Raw genomic sequence first — 23,508 nt, forward strand, 5'->3', positions numbered from 1 at the left:
TAGTTATTAGTATTACTATAGTAGCTATAATATTATATAATTTATACGCAATATGCATCTAGATTCTAAATATTTTATTAACTAACGCAACTAAGAGTTTGCATTTTTAATTAGGCACCTACTTACTTTAACATTTTCAAAAAAATTATCCACTTAATAATTTAAAAGGAAAGAGGTGTTCTCATTTATTTTGATAAATAAAAGATTTTATTATCATAGGACACTCCTTAAATATTGAAAATATGGCTTGTAAGTATAGATTCATTATTAAAGGAAAAAGTCGAGGTGAGCATGCTTAGTGTATCATTTTGTACCTATATAGTATATACCTATGTACATATATATTATATATAAACGAGAAAAGGCACGCTCTGACTAAACACCAATTCTCGAAAACAACTTGACTTATGGAGTATGGAAGCTAATTTTGTATGTAATTAATGTTCCTATAATCTATATAAATAATTAATATTAAAATACATTGCATATTATGTAAATTATTGATAAAACTATTAACAAAACATTAAAACTAAAATACACAAATCAAAATATATTAACCTTACAATGTTTTTATATAATATCAAATATGTTAAAAATTAAAATACTGAATATTATAAGAACATTCATATAAAATAACATTTCTTTGGTACGGGCCACACCGGGCGAGACAGCTAGTATATCTGTATAGGTATACTAACAATAATTAATATTAATATATTATATATTATATGGGAGTTCCACCCACCCCAAAAGTAGCCTTGACTTATACAATATGAATATATGATAAATGTTACATTGTTACTTGAGATTAAATGTTGTGCTAAATCAAAATGTACCCGTGAAAACTGTTTTGCGAACCTATATCATTAAATACATAATCGTCTAAGTATTACAATGTAATCGTCTTTCATTTTTTAAAAATAATTTTATAATAAACAAAACTATAACAAAATTTTTAAAAATATACAATTATGTTTAAAATTGATAAAATTAGAAATTTTACAAGCATCACTTAGTTGTCACTATTACTTATATACTTTATATTTTATAAATATTTTAAACTTATAAATGCTATTTTATAGTTGAATAAATTAAAATATATTTATTAGTATGTTTTTTAAAATTACCGCCAAAATCTGGGTATTTAAATGACGAAGGAGATTATAGTTAGAATGGGATCTAAATGTCTATGAGGTTCTAAATGTCCAAAGGGATCCAGTTGACGTACGGGGATCTACTTGTCGCGGGATCTAGGTGGTACGTAACCCCTATAGACCAATAGACCTAACTCAGGTGTGTGATGACGCCCCATCAAAATGTCATATTAGTATTATACTACCTATATACTCTATACCCTGTAACCATAATAAGTACTTAAATTTGGAATTCAAATTCTGGAAGGCAGAGTAAATTTTAATGATTACGATCTCAAAACATAAATGTTACAAACTAATAATATAACTGTAGTTGAATTTTCATGCCTCCATAGAAAACTAACAATAATCTCACCTCCATGGCTCCATACCCAATATTTGATACTGATATCGTTAATCTACTTAATTAATATTATTTTTCTAGTGCCTATTTCTTGTTTAGTCATAATTATGTAGGTACCTAGGTGTATAGGTATACGGATATTATATTACCAATATATATCTACTTTAATATCAATAAATACCTACTTAACTAATAAGACCAGTAGGTATACCTACCTGACATATCAAAATAGGTTTTTACCAAATTTTAAACGTATTTCAAAACTTTTCCGATATGAAAATATGAAATATTACAAAATATTACCACCTAGGTACCTATGCAAGTTATTATGATATAATTCCTACAAAAACATGATGTAGGTAAACTTTTAAAATATCGCAAATAATGATTCATATAGTCTGATAGTCATGTACTTGCACTTTGCATCGTCGTTGGTAGTATACCTACCTAATATAATAATTTAAATTTAAAATAGGTAGGAAGATAGGTAGGTAACTTAGATATGTCAGGATAATTGAAATTAAGTTTTCACTGTGCTCAGGAAATGTCTATATTTTATCTGTTATCGTAGCCTTAGAGTTTATATTTTAATTTTAACTTGTTGGTTTCTTAATGTAATATGTTTAAGACACCTATTATAACGCCGTAGTGTCAGTTACCTACCACTTGGCACTTACCAGTACATAATTACGATTGTTGATTTATTTATTGTTCGTAGTAACTGTACCTATATAAATTCAAAATTGTATAAGGAATTACAATTTATTAAGTTTGGAATCCGAGAATTTAGCATCACTCTTTCAAAGTGAGATTTCTCAGCTTGTTTATGTAACACATTTATGTCTACATTAACGCCAGACGAAGTTACAAAACAATATTTACATCGTTGCAAATTTAAACAAAGCAGGAATTAAAATGTATAATGATTTTGTATTTAATCATACATTTACATACATTTACATCTTAAACAACATATTGTCGCCCTTCATAGTTAAGATTCTAGATATCAACACAGTTTATAATATTAACACCGAGTGCAAGTGTGTTGAAAAAGAAGTTTTTTTAATGAAAAAGAATGTTGACATTTATTTTTAATATAATGATACATTCGAAATTTATAATATTAGATAATATTTTATTTTCTTCATCAATGATCTAACGGTTGATGAAATTGAAATACAGCTGTATCCTGTGTCCTATCTTATATTCGTAATGCTAGATTATCGTTAGATAGAATTTTCGGATGTATTCATTTTTTAAAAACTACTTCAAATTTTAACAACTTTTAGATTCTGAACCAAACTATAAATGTATTGATTTTACAATAATGTGTGTTTTTTATTTTGTCTTACTGAAAAGTAATAGAAAAAATGTTTCAATAAACATCAATTTTGCGAGTGGTTTTTTGGTAGAAAATTGGATTTAGTCGGTACCATATAGCAGCGTTTCCTAAACTTTTTTATCCGTCGATCACTTTTTTATGTGCACTTTTATTATGGAACCCCAACTTTTTTTTTATCTTTTTATCTTTTTTGTTTATCTTTCAACAATAAGTTATCACAACACGATAGTTAGAATCACTACTTTGTTTCTATATTTATAATGAGTAGCTTATGTAAGGATTATTTTCAATAAATGTTACAATAGTGTGATAAAATTTAAAATTTTTAAAAAAGCACAAGTTTTGTGGTCATCACTCATCATCACCTTGAAGTGACATCCACGGAACCATCACAGGGTCCGTGGAACACAGTTTAAGAAACGCTGTCATAGAGGTATATAGTTGATCGTTATTCGAATGAAATTATATTTAGATGATTATTTAAACAACAGAATTCGAATATATTATTATTCTAATGATTTTTTCACAGTTATTCGAATAAAAATGTATTTGAATTATTTTCAACTATGATTGTGCAAATAAAAAAATATTCGACTAAATTTGAAACATAGTTATTCGAATACATTTCGGTTATGTTATTTGAATAAACATGGTTGATAAAAAAAACACATTAAAAATAATAGCTGGTTTTGTATTTTTAGTTAAATGATTGTAAATCTTATTTTATTCGGAATAAATGATGCAAAAATATTATAAATAAAACAAATATACATTAATAGAAGAAATTAAAGAATTAGATATGTTTTTTTTTAAATCATACTTTAAAATAAATAATAATTTAACAATATTATAACATGCACATTATTTAATTGTTTATAATTAATAACACTATTTTGTAATAATTAGAACAATAATATCTAGTAGTAAATAATAATAACAAAAATGAAAATAAATAATCATAACAAATTTTGAATTTCAATAAATATTTCTACTGATAGTAACCTACATGGCTTCATCTACCTTTATTTTTTGTGTCGAGCTCTATATTTGAACTTATTAATATGAAATACAACTTACATATCTCCAATAGCTAAATGGTATATGACATGTACCTATACATATTTCAATATTTGATAATGCCTAATAGAAAAAATCAATATTGTATTGTGCACTGTGCCGTGCGGAACTACACTACGAATATGTTGTACCTGGCGTTTGTGGAGTGTCCGAACAAGTCAGATAATAAAAACCAACACAATGTTTGATTAGTAAACTATTAAAAAGATTTATTTAATTTAATATTTAACAGAATAATTAATGTTATTACTTATTATCAGTATGAAGATAAAATAACTAAGTTATTCTACCTAACTCTTTTAAAAGGCTGAGACAGTAGTACTGATATTGGACTATTATTACTACCGTACAATAATGGCATCTTCAATATTGATACATATAGTTAGTACAGAGGTACAACTAGTACATACTAGCAGTGGTGTATTGCTAAAATATTCATGAGTATAAGCTTTCTTGACGTGGTTAAATCTCAGGTGTCAATGATATAATTACATTAATTCAAAAAAAAATTGTTCTCAATTCACTTGAATACTCTTACAATCCATATTATAATATTAGCAGCCAATGGAAGCAATCTATGCCAACTGTGATCTCTAATACTCTTTATAATAAATATGAATAGTCAATATACCTAACCTATAAGAATGAACACCAAAATAAAACCTTGTATACATTACCTGTTCAATAATCACAGAATTAACTACTCTCATTCGGATATTTAAATGATTTTTTTGTGTGTCAAATAATGCCAACCTTTCACGTTTGCTGAATCAATATACCTAGTGATATGTAACTAAAGCCTACTATATTATCATTGTGGTTTAAAAGCTTTAAAAGCTTTATAATAATGGGGATGAGTATATGACATACCAAATCAATAGATCATGAACATGTAATCCTATCTGTCTTATCCATTCTATATCAACTATATTGTACACCTAATGTCCTAATGATACCAAACTATATATTACCTGTGGCCATGACAACGTCCCGAACGTTTCCATGTGTGACTATCATTTTTATAAATATCTGTGCTAGATACTATGTTAATTGTTGTTTGAAATTATTATTTTGACTCTTTCGTTATTTTAAGTCACCATAATACCTCCGTATTCAAGTCACCTATATATATAAATATATTTTAAACCAAGCACAGCGGACCTGCAGGTAGGATTAAAACTAATTGTATTCGACAAAACAGAGACACTGAACGAGAGGTATATACTTGGTATATTTTAACAATATGAGTCCGCCTACGAATTACCATGTACAAAAAAGTAATAACAACAATATATACCAAGGCGATATCGCATTGTAATAATTAATTAGTAATAATCATATGCGAAAATCCTAGTGGTTAACACCCCCCTTCTAGATAAATTAGCCCCCAAGTATGTTTTGTTTGAGACAAATATAACAAATTAAAACTAAAAAATCTACGAAAACTAAAAGAAGTTATTCAAAAAAATGTTAATTCCTACTTATTTAAATTAGTTGTTTTTTGAATAAGGGCAATATTTTTCAAAACAAAATTATATATGAACACATGTAATTAAAGAAAATTAATGTAATTAATGTAAATGATTCAATTATTTTTAAAGTGGAAATAAAATACTACATACGTTTTTTTTAAAGTGACAACTATATTAAAAAATGGTCTAGGTAGTTCATTAACTAGAGTTTGAACAATTCTCACATGAAACATGGCATGTATGGTTACATATTATGTAACTTCCTACAAAAAACCCCTACAGGTACGTTTTTAAGTGGTTTGTTCTATGTCTTAAAAAAAGTGGGAAGAAAATTTGTTTTGCTTATAGAAGGTTTCAATATTTGATAATTTTCTAGTAAAAATGTATTCTTGTCTCTTGGGCGTAATAAATAACATATTATTTTAAGTATTTCTTATTCATTACAGTTGTACTTACATATTATTATAGTTGTATCTTTTCCGTGTAGAAACTTGCATACTGGTGTATTTTTTTGGAGAAACTTGGGTACGCATGGGTGATTTTTAACTGCTATATTTCGTGTGGGACCTTACATTCACTCTAATAATTTATAGATGCTAGGTTTATGATGAAGAACAGGCCTCTTAAATCCACCACTGGTTCCGTTAGATATTGAAATATAATAATATGTTACAGTACAAGTACGAACACCTAGGATTATTATTTATTATTATATCTACTGCCAGTAAATGTCTCAATTTCGGGCTTTCTATTAACTGATATTGAAAAATTCTAGGATATTATATAGAGCAGTTCAATCAAACCTTGAATGTAATTTATGAAGTTGGGAGTTTTTATGAATGAGAAATGGTAAATTGTATAGGATAAACAATCTACCATAGCAAAAGACCGAAGTATAAAAAAAATCTAAAATGTCTGTGTTCTTACAATTGTTTTACACATATTGTCAATACTACCCACAACAATTATAATCTAATACAAATAATAAAATAATATTATGTTAATTATAAAATTTCAAATCAAATTTATTATTGAAATTAAAATTGGTGAATTGTTCTAAAAGGTTCCCAAGTGGGTACCACATGCTGTACAGTAGGTAGTTGTCAAGCACGTTATTGTAATGGATGTGTTATATTTGAATTCAATGATAAATCATTGCATACGAAAAACAATTCTGAGCATTGTGTTATCATAGCATACTTTTATAAATAATCAAATTTAGTATTTAAAAATAAAGTTAAAAAAAATTGAAAACATCTCATGCCTATAAATTGCGTAAATTTCCGATGAATTTTTTTTAATTAAGGTTGAAACACTTGTTAGAAATTTTCTATTAATATTTCTAATGTCAGCTAAAAAAAACAAAAACTTTTATGAGTTTCTAACTAAATTTTAGAGTACTATTAAAGTGACACTTGCGTTAATTTTTTTTAATTTCTATGTGTTCGCGACGCTTTTGAAAACTACTGGGATTTTTCAATATCAGTTGGTGTCAAGTGGGTTACAGCAATGGATATGTTAAATTTGAATTCACTAATAAATCATTGCATACAAAAAACGATTCTGAGTTTGTCAGCCTAGGTTTATTACTAAGTAAATTTAATGATATAATTACTATTTATTGTTACACAGACATTCATTGTCTTCTAGCTTCTTATAAGTGCGTTACATAGCAAATTTACTGATCTCGTTTAGCTATTCGTTAGTTTATAAATTACAGTGAATCGACTTAATATGAAACTTGATGGTAAGAATATTATCTGTGTTTGTAAGTGTATTTTTTACGATAATTCCGTTTTTGAGTGTGTTCTTGGCATTTTTAATGTACGCTATATTTAAGTTACGATGCTTTTGTAGTAAAGAACAAAAACACAGATAATGTCTTTACCATCAAGTTGATTATGGGTTGATTCACTTTAATTGTTAAGCTAACGGAGTGATATTCTGAGCTTAAGTTTGCTGTGTTACGTACTAACAAGACAGGGACGAATTCCTATGTACTTAGAGTCTTCTTAAAGTAATTTATTTTACTGTTAGTAATACTGTAGGTTGAATTAATTTTTTCATAAAATATCATTATATAGTTGAGATATAACATACATTAAATTTTAAGTTCAAAGTACCAACGAATAATATTTTTTAAATTAATAACAACAAGCTAACTAAAATCGATATTCATCTTTTAAATATCTATTTTTGTCAAAATTTGAACTTCAAATGCGTATACAAAAATATGCCCATGTATTATTAATATTTTTCAACTCCTAAAAAAACCTTGAGTTGAATTTCCAGCTTATTCGACCAAAGAAAAATTTTTTGTTGACGTTTTTAAAGTAAAAACTAAAACATATTGAAAACATGCATACAGTTTGTCAAAAAGAAACAAATATTTTTGAAATTGTACATCATGTTTATAAAATTATATTACAACAATTTTTTGGTGAAAATTTCAAATATCGGTTTTTCGTTTTTGAATCACAATTTAATAAAAAAATCATTATTTTACCTATACATATCTAAGTTTTTAAGTTCGAACTTACAATGCTCATAAAAAAATAGTACGTAAATATTTTTTCGGTTGTTCAAGGTATTAAAACTCATGGTTAAATAACTATACATCAAATAAATTTAGTAATGGAAAAACTTAAGTGGAATTTTGTATTAAATTTTCAAATCTTAGATGTTGAAAGACATATTTTATTAATTTCTAACTACAAAATAATTTGTGAATTTTCGCAATTTTTACGATTTTAGTCAAAATTTTAAGTTTAAACGCTTAAAAAAAAAATTTTAAATGTGTATTTTAGATATTTTTTTAATGTTATACCTATATAATCATCTTATGAGAAAAGTTGTATACAATATTCAAACATTTTGACTGACCGAAATTTTTTTTTATTGATAAAAACCAAAAATGGATAAGGAACCTTGTATTAAATTATCAAGTTTTTTACTATGTGGATAAGTTCTATTGAGATTAATTTAAACACACATTTTTAAAATATTTCACGAGGCCTTAAAGAGTTAAAATATTAAAATAATATAAAATATTTCAAAAATGTTTACCATGTATGGAAAATGATAGTATAATATTATTTGGAGAAAATGTCAAGCGTCTAGTTAAAAGTTTTTGAGTTACATACAAATATAATTGATTTTTTCAAAAATTTGTTTTAAGTAAAAATTATCATTTTTTTTTTGTTTTTAAAGGCGCTTTCTAAAACTACTATGAATCTTTGATTTTGACCTCTTAAAAGTACTAACTAGATTCACTTTTCTATCAGAAACCATTCTCAACGTTGAAAATGAGTTTATTATTTAATTTTCTTATCGTGTATACCAGTATACGGATTATAAAAACACAACAAAATACACATTATATTTTTGTAAAATTAATACGTTCAACCCTCAGTTTAGAATATAAAAAGTACCTATTAATATCCGTAATAATACAAAGATGAATTTCAAAAAAGTAGGTAATATTAATTTGGGGCTTCCAAATATATTTTGCACATGGCCATCAGAGTTGATAGTTGTGTCACTCTGGTAGCAATTGGATCTATAGTTTGTACCTGTTTTAGCTTATAGGAGATATATGAAGTAAAAAATTTACTCTTTAAAATATGATTTAGGTATGTTGGATACATTTTTTAAGTCAAAAAGCTTAAAAATTTAATCCAAGGTTTTTTAAAAGTTTTTTTTAACAGAAATTAACAAATATCGAAAATGTATTTTATGTATTTTTTAAAGCATTTGAAGTTTAAATGTTGTAAGTTTTCGTAAAATCACATTAAAAACGACTAGTTAAAAAATAAAAATAGTAACATTTTAAGATATATTATTTCCTATACAAGGCTTGATAAATAAAACAAAATTCTCATAATTTTTCATTTTTAGAATAAAAAAAAATATATTTGCCTGCCGCATTTATAATAATTTTTTATGAGCTTTTGAAGTTTGTATATTGTTGAAATTTAATAATGAAAGTAAAATAACGATTATTTCTTAAATGATTTTGGTTATTTTGCTGTACCTAATTCTAAAAATACCTATTTATTGTAGAAACTCGAAACGATTTGCAATTATTTAGATTATGATTTCCTAACTTAATGACATTTTAAAAATATTTAGGCTAATTTTACGAGCTTACAACCAATTAACATAGTTGTAATGTAATTTTGTAAGACCTGTTCTTCAGGGACTTGTGTCTAATAGTATTACTATTGATTATAAATACTATGGTAATGGTACTATATATATTATCTGACGCTTGGCTGTTAAATGATTCTAACAATAATATAATATAATTTTATAATAATTTTTGATGTGATGTTTTTTATAAAAATAAGCTCAATCTACTGTATAATTAATATAGATTTGAATTACTAATTTGTTCAATAAATACATTTTAAATATCCCCAGAAACGAAATTCTGATGGTACCTGTGTGAGATATGAGAATCGATTTTTGTAATGTTTTTCAATGTTTTATCATTGAATTCAAATTTAAAACACAAATCATAATATAGTAACCAACTCAATGGCGATTGACGACGTAGTAAACTTGATACCTACAACTGTACAGCGGCGTGACTTCCCGGATTTTATCATACAATGTTTTATTTTTATTTCATAATTTTTTTTAAATTTATAATTTAAATAAAATCTTGTTATTATTGGTCATTGAGTGTTTATTACGGTTAAAAGTGTGGAAAAACTGGGGAAATCGGTATGCTGATTAGGTTTTGCGTTTTGACTCTTTAGTCTTTTGAGTGTACCTCCGAACTACAATAATTGTTCAGAGTGTAACCCTAATCTTTTTTTTACCTAAGTGGCTACATCCTATCGGTAAAAGCCCGTAATTCGGTAATTTACTGTCAGTATTCGTGCTTTTACCGTAACATATTATATACAAACATTAAGTATTCGACACCTACGCCAAAAGTCAGTTGAGTTTCGTGCAGAGCTTCGCGGGACAGGCGAACAAACTGGCGTACGTCGAATGCCTTAGAGAGAATCATGCGGTCGAGATAGTCCAGCCGCTGTTGGACAACATCGATCCTGTGGTGAGGACGACAGCGGTGCTGGGCTTGTCAAGATTAGCCGGTAATAGCCGGTCATGTGCCAAACAAATACTGTGTGCGAACAATCTGCTGAAAGGCCTACTTGGACAGATCGACAACGAAAACGTACGTATGAACCTCTAATGACTAATGTTGAGAGGAATGGAAATAATATGGGTAGCGGAGGGCTGGCCCCAGATGTCTCGACACCTTCGCCTACCGATGCCTAACCGATGTCTGAAATGTCATCGTCCTACCCACCCCTGGCAGGAGGTACTTTGGGCCCCGTTAAAAATTTGCTCGTTTCCTTTCATGAATTATTTTTGTGCATAGATACAACTATAATAACATGCACGGTGATGAGTGGGTAAAAAAATAAAAAAAAATATAAGAGGATTTGACTATTTTTCTATTATTAATCTAATAGCTATTTTTTAGGGAAAGAACTATGCCCATTTGTTAGTGATATGTTATTTTTTGTTTAATTGTGTCTAATCATACTTTTTATAGGTAGGTTATAGAAAAAAAGATTCAATTTTTAACTTACTTGAGTGTGGTTTACTGTTATCTGGTAGAAAATCAGATCTAGTTATATTAAGGGGGGCAGTAGTAAGCTCCCTAAAACTTTTAAAATTAAACAGGACAAAAACAAACAAATTAAGAAAAACTTGAATTTTTACTTAAAGCCAGTTTTTGATTGAATTGATTACGATTTTTGTTGTAATTCAAAAACAAATAACTGTAGAGAATTTAACTTTTCACAAAAGATCTATATTAGCATTTTCTTGATTTCATATAATTTTTAAGATATTTTGACTCTTTTTGTGCTATTAATGCATAATTATACTAGAAGTTTTCTACTTTTTAATTTTTTTTTCGATTTATGTATGACAACAATTTTATATTTGGGTGAAAAGCTTGGAAATTGAATTCATGGTTCGTCATGACATACTCATATTCCAATTATAAAATATCAAAAATTCAATTATTTATAAAATATTTTTAACTAAAAAGGTTAAAGTTCAAATTGGTCTAAAATTGATTAAAATTACCAAAATCTACAATTTTTTTTGTGGGGAACAATTCATATAATTTTATGCGTATGCAACTAAGATTTAAAAATATAATACAAGTTTTCTTTAGTTTTTATTACTAAAAAACTCTATCAAGACCCTTAACAACAAAACCCGTGTTTCAGTTTCGGAGATTTTTGTTGCTTAAGATAATTCTAACTAAAATGTATTATTTTTTTAAAGGTTAAAAAGTTATTATTATTTAAAAAATTAAAAAAACTTTTTATATCTATTTGATAAGATTTTTTTAATGAGTATCAACCAACTTTTTAGCTTTCATAGTTGTAGATAAAAGTTAAGGTAAAGGTAAAGTTTTAAGGCTGAGCACGCTGACATTTTTCTGAAGTCAAATTATCATGTTACACGGGCAAGATCTCATTAATATCTTATACTAAAGCTAACTTAATTACCCACCTAATCATTATTACTGAATTTAATTTTTGTTATTTTCCTATTTACCACAACATTTTGAAATTTTAAACATTTCGATTTTTTCATTTTAATTACCTTAGGTATTAGGTAAGTACTATTGTCTGATTAAATATTAAGAAAGTAATAAATATATTTAGAAATATATGTTAACAGACATTTTTCGAATAGAATCTTTTTTCGATTGCTATGGTTTATCATTGAGTTTACATTTCACATCCATTACAGTGACCATTGCGATAACAATACGCAATGACGAGATACGCCCGACGAGTACCTACTGTACAGCAGCATGGTTACCTACTTGCCCATTTTTTTAAACTGATTCAATTACCTACTTATATAATTAAATTATTAGATTAAACATTTCTTTGAAATAATGTGTAATTATGTATATATGCCCCTTGGCCCCCACCCTAGAATCCACCTCTGGTTATCTGTGTTGTGTTTGTATATACAAATTATATTGACAAACAAAGTTATACACTATAAGTTTAAAAATAAAATATGATAATACTGATTTTAATAATCAGTATGATTTATAAAATGGATAAAAGTTATCAATTTATTATATTAGAAATAATAAAATATGTAGATAATTCGTAGATGGACTTGAAACATTTCGTCACTATGTTTATTATAAGTAAAGTAAATTTGAAAATGATTAGATTAATTTTAAGATATTTACTACATGATTACACCAACATCAATAAAACTAGAACTAACTATGGCACGTTGGTATCGACTTTACACTTAATGGCAGCTATTAATATTATATTATATTAAATTATAATAATAATTATTAAATAATATAGGTATGTGATTTGTTTTTGACAGCAATTAGTTCAATTTTAGCCACAGTACTATTACTAATAGAAATAATAAAATACTCTGGAAATGTATAAGAAAAATTTAATTTTCGATGGTTTTGTTGAAAATTAGTTCAGGTTCAGATGTTAAACTTACCCTATCGCAGTATATTACTATTAGAAGTATAAATTGCTATTACAATAGAAAATGACACACCATTTAGGTTCAGAATCGATTTTAGTAGGTATGTTACGATTTTACATTGAATTACAATTTTACACATTGTTACAGTGACCTAGCTATACTCAATGACATCCTAAGAAACACCTACTATACAGCAGAATGACATATCTGGTTCTGTTGCTTATCGTAATTGTTAAATTATGTTTAAAAAATTGGGAAGTCATTACAATTAATTAATACAGAAAAGCGATTTTTGGAATTTCCTGAAAAGTAGTAATTCTGACGTATTTTTTTTAATCCATAAACCAATGTTATTTGCTTTTAAACGTTGTAAATTATTGCCTATATAAATAATGATAATAAGTGTTTTTTTAAAATCCATAACATAACAAAAATTAACTATTTAGGCTTAAATGTTTTTACAATTGTGCATTTATTATTTATTTATCTGATATTTTTTTTGGGTGGAATAAATGATCCAACTACCTTGTGCTTATAATGTTGCTGGTAGCGATTACCGATTAGAATATGTACATTGGACTTCACAAAGGTTATATTTTGATATTCTCAAGGTTTTTATTTTATGCGTAGGTTGAATATCACTGAAAAAAAACTCAAATTTACTTACCTATTAAACATTTGTTTTTCATAAAATCGATTTTTGGTTTTTTTTTAAATTTAGTATTAATGGAATGGTAAATATTGCTTGATGTACTGTACTTTAATTCTTAAAAACTGTTCTTAATCGCATTACAAAATAGACACATAGGATAACATTTTGAAAAAAAATTTGTGCAGCATTTTTGAGGGTTTTATACTTCTATGATTGGTAGAAACTATATTCATTGAATATCAAACTTAAAATATTAAAAATTTAACTGTTAAATAATAATTATTATATTATAATATTTTGTAATCATTCATTTATGTTTATTATTTCCAAATATTTATTAGAATATATAAATAAATAATAATATTGCTTTTATTAGATTATGAGTTGGACAATTAAAATTTTTAGGTCTTGAAGTGTTTTGGTGTACCCAATATATATCCTATTTATTATATACATATCTATTAACCAAACAATGATTTTTAAAAAAAGCTCCATTTTCAATATTGCTTTTTCTGGTACCTATAGGTACTTTAGGAGGTCAAAAAAGGATATTTTCAGAACTTTTTTATAATTTGGGAAAAATAAACAATCAATAGTGGAAAAACTGATATTTACACAGTGACAGTTTTCTAAGAGGTACTTATAGCAGAAGACGGTATGGTCTCTAATTTCTTCAGTTTCACGCCCCATCTCGATCGTCCCTATGAACAAAGTTCCAGACGAAAGACGTTCCACGGACGAAGTTTTTTCCATCATACTATAATAGAACGCCAATTTATAAATACAATTTTTTAAAGCTCAAAATGCATTAACCTTGCCATAATAACCTTATGTTATAAACTATAATATTATATTTTTACTTGATATTCATGTTTAACTACAATAGAGATCTTACAAAAAAAATTGCATGAATCTCATACGGAATCTAAGTAAACACTTGTCGTCATGTTCTGAAATGATTGTAAGCGGATGTGATGGAATACATGCTATTTTAACATGTATGAAAGATTTAGATGTATTAGTCAGAGAAGTAGCTTTGCAAGCAATTAGTTCCATCGCTGGTCAAGATCCCAGTATTTCACTACTCATCATAAGTTCTGGTAGGTACTTATATTAATTTAAAACAACCATACTTTCTGACTTAATATACAAGTATATTAAGTGAGGGGTGGATAGGCACTTTTTCGTTACAGGAAAAAAATTGAAAAGGCCGTACCTTATAAAGGGGGTACTTACAAATTGGAAATTGTAAGAGCGCCAAACCACATAAATAATAATATACCATAAAACTGATGCAACAAATTAATTATAGTATTATAAATATTTAATTATATAACATACCTATATAATATTTTGATTGGAACCATCAACAGTCGGACCCTAATAAATAATATGTCTATGATGATCGTCTATGCTCATTGCCCATCCACCCCCGGATTAAGTAGATGATAGATGCAACTATACTTTTAAAGAATGACTATGAATTTATGTTAGGTAGTTATTATAATAAGGCGGAGGACTATTGTAGCAGTTGAATATTTGTTTTGCACAGTCACAAAATAATGCGTTCCATGTTTTCACAAAGCTAGTTTTGAAATTGTATTTTTATCATATTTTGGGTATTCAAATTCATATTTAGTGATTTTTTATGATCCTTTGCCCTAGTTATGAGGTACTTTAATCTACAGTTATAATTTGTATTCATAACTAATATTATATTATGTTTATAACCTATAAACAGTATCCATTAGAAAACCATTAAAAAACAAATGTTGTAAACATTTAAAAAACTACCTATAAGAAATGTTTTAGTAAAAAAAATGTACTGTTATTTAAATAGAGTGTCAAATAAAATTAATGATTTTTGATATTAAAATGTTCTAGATTGCTTAGATCAATTTATTTATATATTTTGTTTTTATTATTTTATTAACTGTTTTGTTATCATGCATACACTTTAGCTTAAAAGTGAATTATGAAGTTATTAACCTTTCATTCTATAGGAAAATAAATATTTTTAGATAGCCTCTGTTGATTGAAGAGCAAATACTTATTAGATGGTATTAATCTGAGCTTGAGTTTCTCCATCTAATATGTTATTATATTTTTTTTTAATGTTCAGGTATATTGCCTCAAATTATTCAAAGCCTTAAAGAAGAACGACACAATTTTAAATTACATGCTTTGTCCACTTTAAGCGAGATAGCTAAACACAACCAAAAATTAGCCAAAAAAATTGTGGACGTGAATACTTTACCTCAAGTGACAATTTTTTTATCAACTGATTATATCACAGAAGTCAAACTTCAGGTATATTATTTTACTTCCATTCTGCATTTACTAACAAATATGAACTATAAACAATAAATATATTTGAATGTTAAATCAATTATAATTTTTTTATAATGTAATGTATAATATAACTATATGAAATTGTGCATAACTTATTATTATATATGTTTATTTAAGATTCTGAACGGAATAATGTACTAATATCACAATGATGTATTTTTTTTATTTGTGCCTGTCATCACCTTTTGCCTTTTGGGGTACGAAAAATACTTCTATCTTTTGGTAAGAAAGTGAATCTAGTTCATACTTTGGGGAGAGGGGAGTGTTAGAAGTAAAAAATTAAAAAAATGTAGGAAAAACAAATAAAAATTAAGCAAACCCAGTTTTTTTTCGAAAAAAATCTATTTTGTTCTTTAGGTTCTTTATAGGTACGTATTTCTAATTAATAGAAGTTTCTATGCGCTATAACATTTTCGAAATACTGGGACTTTTTTTAAGCTATTTTTAGGCATAGGATAATTTCGAATTTTAAAATTATTATCTCATACTATGATTTTCTTATTTTGTTCTTATTCGACATAACAACTAACTGAAAGTACCTGAAATTTCCATAAAATATATTTTGATTCATTTAAGTTATTTATACATTTTCAATTCTTAATTTTTTAGTTTTTTTCTATGAATATCAATAAAATTTTATTCGTTAGGTCAAAAAGCTTAAAAATGTAATACAAGGTCTCTTATAAGTTCTTATAATAGCAGTAGATAAGTACAAATGATCCATGAGTGATGGGTACGATTTTTTTTTTAGTATTTAAACTTCAGATTATGATAACATTTATCCAAACCTCGAAAATTCATAATCAAAAACACCAATCAAATTGAAAATTTACAAATTATTTTGTAGTTAAAAAATTATAAAATGTTCAATTCGTATTGCTCAGGATTGACAATTTAAAATAAGATTCTAATAAATAGTTTATACTCTAACCAAAATATCTAAAAAATATCTAAAAACATTTTTTTATATACATAGATATATATAGACATTTAAAAATCAAGAATTACGATTTTAGTTATTTGGTTGTATTTAAAAATATCATTCATGTGTCCTTTTAGAGTGGGTATATTATTATATTTTATGCTCACAATGATATTTTAAAATCCAATTTTTAGGTCGAATATGAATTTAACCTACTCTGGTATACTAATGCTAAATAGTAAAATAAATCACTTTAATCACAATAATATCATAACATATTATGTCTTCTTAGTTATATTTTAGGGTAATAGACTGTCTTCGCTCAGAATCATTTTTCGTAGAGGTACAATGATTTTATATCATTGAATTCAAATTGTGCTCATCCTTAACAGTGACTTTCTAGACTCATAAATATAATGTACAGCAGAGCGTATATCCTCTTACCTGTTTTTTTTTTTTAATATTAAATATTAATAATATTATAATAGTTTAATAATTCTCATATAAGGCGATTAAGGTTTTAATTAAATTACCTATAAATATTAGCTAAACTAATAATGATGGTAAATAATAATAATAGTATTCAATTTATTATGATAACATGTATTTATTTATATATTAAACATGTAATAAAAAAATATACATCTCATATATTAATTTAAAATTTCGTATATTGAACATAATGTTATGCTTAATAACTATGGGTAATCTATTATTTTAAATTTAGACATAAAAGCCAAAGCCAAAGCTTAGATTCTTCATTAAAATTAAAATTTACATTTTTACTGTAACAATTTCGGTGCATACAATATACTAATATACATGACATTAAAACTATATAATTGAGATTGGAATGACTCATAAAAGGTTATTTTAGATCTTGAACAAAAAGTAGAAACCATTACCTATTGCCAGCAAAATTTCAGGACAATTATCTTGATAATTTAATAATTTAAAAGTAAAATAAATATAAATATAAATTTCCTCCTGAAAGATAGAGTAAAACTAACTTCGAAGCTAGTTCATCAGTTGTACAATGAGTTAAAAATTTATTTGACTGATATCTTATTATTATTTATTTGGTGCCTAGTTTTTGTACACAGAGTGCTTTTTTAAGAATCTGTTGGAGCATTAGGTGCAGCGCGCATATTGTCCATCGTCAATATGTTGGCTTTTCAGTCATATATTTTAAATTATGTTATTAAATTTAATTGAACTGTATTATACAAGTATATTATCAATATTATATTCATATTTTATTAAACAGGGAGATTTTTAAAGTATACACATTCTATTTGTATGCTTAAATTATGCATATATTAAAATTCTGATTTCTGGAATTTTTAAATATACTTAAGACCATATTTTCGAGTACTTGAGATATCTTGTACCACTTATAAGAATGATTGTGAGACAATACAAACTTCTGTTTTCAAATTTGAACGGAGGGACTTTTTCACTTTTAATTATTCAGTAGATATTTTTTTTTTTGAGAATTTTGATGCATCTCAATCAAAATTCGAACTAATAGTTGTTGAGTTATATAATTTTGTGTAACTGTGTACTCAGGATAATATGTCTATGGTAATAGGTTACAATTAATTAACCAATCAGGGCTCGTATTATTTGAAAATATTCTTAATTACTATTGATCTATCAATAAAAATAATTTTTAAAAATATTATCTTTAAGTATAATAAATACTACATCTAATACGTAGTATCGTATAGTAAGTACCTATAATTTATATTTTAATAAAACAATTTTTAAGGATTATTATCCTTTGTTCAAACATTCTAATAACATAGAAACTACTCATACAAAAAATATCAGGAATTTGAAAATATGGTCTTTCAGTAAACTTAAAAATTCTGAAAAATCAGAATTTGATAAAGTGTATACTATTAAAAGCAAAATGGTGATTATGCTTAAAAAATCACCCTATATACATACAATATTTAAGATTTCTTAAAGTAGATATTTCAATTTATGCAAAATATTTTTAAATTAATCATTTATAGTATCATATTATAACATAGTATATACCAAGGAAGACAAATCCGTGACACATGTGTCAAACATGGCCCTGAAAAAATGTTAAGAAAGATTAAAATACTTATTATATTACCTATATTTTCTTTTCAATAATAAATTATAAGACCACATTATTTTAAAAATTTTATATAAATAAAATGTATATGTAGGTGTCTACATATATATTTCATAATTCAATGGCAAGCAGGAAAAAAAAATCCGGTCATTTTTGTCACGTAACCTTGGAAAAATTGACCATACCTTCTATATACATAAGGGTACATAATAATATGTTGTTTTAAAATATCAAAATAATTGTATTATTTATATTATTATACTCGCCTTTATCTTGTGATTATCATTTTGTTTTTAATATTTATTCAAGAATGCTTAATATTTAACTATTTTTAGGCAAGTGCATTAGCATTGATAAAAAACATTGCTAAGCATTCGTTGACCTTAACCGAAACAGTAATCGAGTCAAACATATTTCCGGAAGTTTTATTGCTGATGGCGCATCCGGACGAATCTGTACGTTACAATTCGGCTGAAGTCGCTTATGAAGTAGTCAAACATTCTGTCGAAGTACGATATATATTTATTAATATAAAATATTAGATATCACGTATATGATCTTTCATATCAAACAAACAAAAACCACTAACGTTTTTAAATTTTTAATACATGTATCATGAATAAAAATGGAGAGCCTAACTGGCTAACTCGAGGTTTTAATATTATAATACAATGCATTATACTTATGTCTTATATATTATATAGATTTCAAAGATGATCGTGACTACGGGTGGTATAGTTTCATTGTTGAATGTTATTTTGAATAGCAATGAATATCCTTCTACTCCAGCTATCCTCGCGTTGGGATACATTTCCTCCATGTCACCATTACTCGCGACGGCTGTTATCAACTCAAAGGTTTGAATGCTTATTTTAATAGATTTTATTTCATTTGAACTACCCATATAATAAAACATTTACAATTACGGTTTAATCGCAGCGGTTCTTAACCTTTGTGTAGTGGCGACCCAAGATATTTACCAAATTTTTCATGCGACCTTTTTATAAAATAATGTTCAATGGCAGAATAAAAAATAACTATTTGGTACTCTTAATTTAATATTTTTTTTTTACTCATATTACTTGTACTAATAACAGGTCATAATATTAATTAAATTATATTTAAAAATAAACATTTCTTTTAATAATTGTATTGTACATATTTTTTTAAATAATTTTTAATTTAAATAATGAAGAACTTAATGACTCCCTTGGTCGCTTGATGTTGCTTCACCAATGAATCAATTTGAGCTTCTATGGAGTTAGTAAGTGAAATACGCGTCGTGGGTTCGACATCAAGCTTATTTCTTGCTTTGGTTTTGATCGTAGTTAATGTCGAAAATCCGAATTCACATAAATATGTTGTTGCAAAAGGAACTAATTTCTTTAATGCTTCTTCGTAAAGATTAGGATACTCATTTCTTAAAGATATCCAAAATTGGTTTAAATTTTTAGTGTTAAAAGATTGTTCTAATAATTTATCTGACGATAATTCTAATAGTTGGCTTTCATTTAATAAAGATAATTCATGATTTTCACAGGGCAAAAACGGGTTAAGAATCCACATATTGTTTGATCGAATATCATGAGATGGTGGGAAATACTTTAATAATTTATTTTTTAATTTTCGACAAATGTGTTTTAATTAGATATTGCATTATATTAATTTCATTTTTTTTTAATAATTTTTCTTCAGTCATATTATAATATGATGGAAACATATCATATGTATTTTCCTGAATTCGTTTTATCCAAAGATCAAGTTTCTTAAGAAAAGCTTCAAATTTATTATAACATGTAAAAATATTAGTTAATGGCCCTTGCATACTCAAATTTAACTCATTTAATAACGAAAATATATCTGAAAGATACGTAACTTTCTTTGTACCAATTATCAATACTGTGAATTTATGAAAACGGTTTCATTTATTATTTATATTATATTATTATAAGGCTTAAAAATAAAAATATTATACCAACGTTTTAAATTTTAGCCGACCCATTTCAAATTATTGGCGACCCAAAATTGGGTCGCGACCCTATGGTTAAGAACCGCTGAAGTTTAATGACTTGTAAAACGCATATTCTTCGAGTATGTACCTACATCAATTCGTTGTTTCACAAATCTATTATTACTTTTATAAGTTATAATTATAATTGTTAATTTTTACAAATTTTTCTATTTTACGCATAAATAAGTACTTAAAGAACTTAGATTAACTTAAAATTTTAAGTTTTACATGGCCACACATAATGATCAGCATTATCTCATGAAGTAGGAATTATACTAAATTCAATATCAAAATACAATACGTAGGTAGGCGTAATTTAAATTTCTCAAAATTACATTCTTCGTATTATTAGTATAACCTGTACTCGTTTATTATAGTACGAACTGCTTATAACTTTTAGGTATTGAAACATTTGACTGCCATCTTGAAAAGCGATACAGATGATGACTGTTTAAAAGCTGGTACAGCTTGGACATTAGAAATGATAGGTCAACATAGTGCTAAACATTCGAAATCAGTTTTTGCTTGCCACGCCGTGAGCGCTATGATTGATGTGAGAACGATACATAAAACCCTACAAGCAATTAGTTTCTAGTGATGTGCAGTATTGTGACGCATCACCACCAACAAAGCTTATTTTTTTTATTCAGGTTTATATCGACACAAGTCCGTCACACGAGGCACATCACAAATGCAAAAGTGCCATCCAAATTATACTGAGCAAATGTGAAGATTTTGCTGCTTTAGAAAAACTGTTGACACCATCAACTCCTATACAAATAATGGCGCACATACTTCTAAAAATGAGCAAAGTATTCTCTGATTTCTCTGTTAATTATGGATTTTATATTTTATACATAGATAATATTATACTAACACCAGTAACACCAGTCAACATATGGTATAAACCGTAATGAAAAGTTATACAACAATTATTTTATTCATTTTACAAACTTAATACACATCAGTTCGAAATAATTACGACACTTAAATATTTTATACTAATTTATATTACACTTCGTTAAATAATGAGTTTAAAAGTTAAACCTACTTGTAACCATGACATTTTTTATGAAAATGTATTGATATTATATGCCTAGTTATACTATACTCATATACGTTAACCAGATTATATTTTAAGCTGTATACTTGTAAATTGTAATACCATTTATCTATTTTAATATTATTCTATTAAACATAATATAGAAATCTAAAATACAAATAAATTTATTTCGATACGTAAAAAATGTATATTTTTAATTTTTATCTATTCAAAAAAAAATGTATTTTTAATTTAGTATAAATGTTAAGTGTATAAACGTTTTACTACTTTTATTGATTTTTTTATTTTTATTATTTATTGTTTGAGTTATCTCCGCAATTTTACACTAACTACTTTTTATGAGAAGTTATAAATTATTTCAAATTGCATAGTTACAAATTTTTGCACAAGGCCATTACTCAGAACTATTTATAATTGATAAATATGTTTTACTATCATGTAGGCACCTATCTATATATTTTAATTTTAGTTCATATCCGCAGTCGTTTAATTCCTAATTAAATAATAAACATTTAACCAACAGATAAACAGCACAACTTCAACAATTAATAAATTATGATAAGCAAATTATATGAAAAATAAAATTTTCGAATTTTCAATAAAAGTTGAAAGTTTTCAAAAAAATGTAATGAAAAAAAATTTCAAGCTTACGTTTTTAGTTACGTGTATTATGTGAACACACAGCTATCATATTAAATAAGTGTCACTTACGTCCCTAATACACTTAATATCTATAATCTGTATATCAATAGGCGAGAGTTACAATTCTGTGTGTGTGGGGGGGGGGGGGGGGAGGCCTACAGCCCTTATAAAAATACTATTAATTTAAAATAACCCATAGAGGGCTTACATTTAAATCAATAAGAGATATTTTTGGGGAGGCTAAATTGTAGGTATTCAGAGTAGGCTAAGCCTAGTTATGCTAAGCTACGTTATCCCACTATACTCGTATCTATTATGACTAATTACATTTTTGTTATTTTCTTTATCATTTACTATCCATTAGCTATTATAACTATTTAAATTGTTGTTTTTAAGTAAATGTATTTATTGTTCGAATTAGTGTTCACCCATTTCATTTAAATAAATAAATCTATTATCATTATTACTAAAAGCTATGTAGTTACAAAAAAATATTAAACATTTTGATTCAGATTTTACCAAAAAGCTTTAAAGCACGGCGAATTTTCATTAAACGTGGACATTTGAAGATGATTCAAGACCTTAAACCAGATACTGATTCACATTTGTACCATATTATCAAATCTGTTAATTGTTGTTTCCCAGATAATATACTACAGTAAGCTAAACATATTTAGTTTTTACATTTAATCATCACATTTATTTTTTATTTTAATTTATAAACAGAATGATAGCTGGGGACATTCCAGAATCGCTTTTGAAAAAATTAGACAAGTATGTGCCCAAAACTCAATGTTTGTTATACGATCCCGATATAAAAATGAGCAGTAGTTTCACCAATCCTGCTTAG

At 26.3% G+C, this 23,508-nt stretch overlaps 1 protein-coding gene across 1 annotated transcript; it reads left to right on the top strand.

Moving 5' to 3' along the window:
• Positions 1-5,159: 5,159 nt before the first annotated feature.
• On the top strand, positions 5,160-23,508 carry LOC111031253 (sperm-associated antigen 6-like). The gene is made up of 10 exons (XM_022311125.1): positions 5,160-5,193; positions 10,311-10,576; positions 14,445-14,658; positions 15,681-15,868; positions 19,278-19,451; positions 19,647-19,799; positions 21,354-21,506; positions 21,604-21,765; positions 23,171-23,316; positions 23,385-23,508. Exons 1-10 carry the CDS (start codon positions 5,160-5,162, stop codon positions 23,506-23,508), a joined length of 1,614 nt encoding a protein of 537 aa, XP_022166817.1.

This window comes from Myzus persicae, unplaced genomic scaffold (genome assembly GCF_001856785.1).
Source record: "Myzus persicae strain clone G006 unplaced genomic scaffold, MPER_G0061.0, whole genome shotgun sequence".
NCBI classification, from domain to species: Eukaryota; Metazoa; Arthropoda; class Insecta; order Hemiptera; family Aphididae; genus Myzus; species Myzus persicae.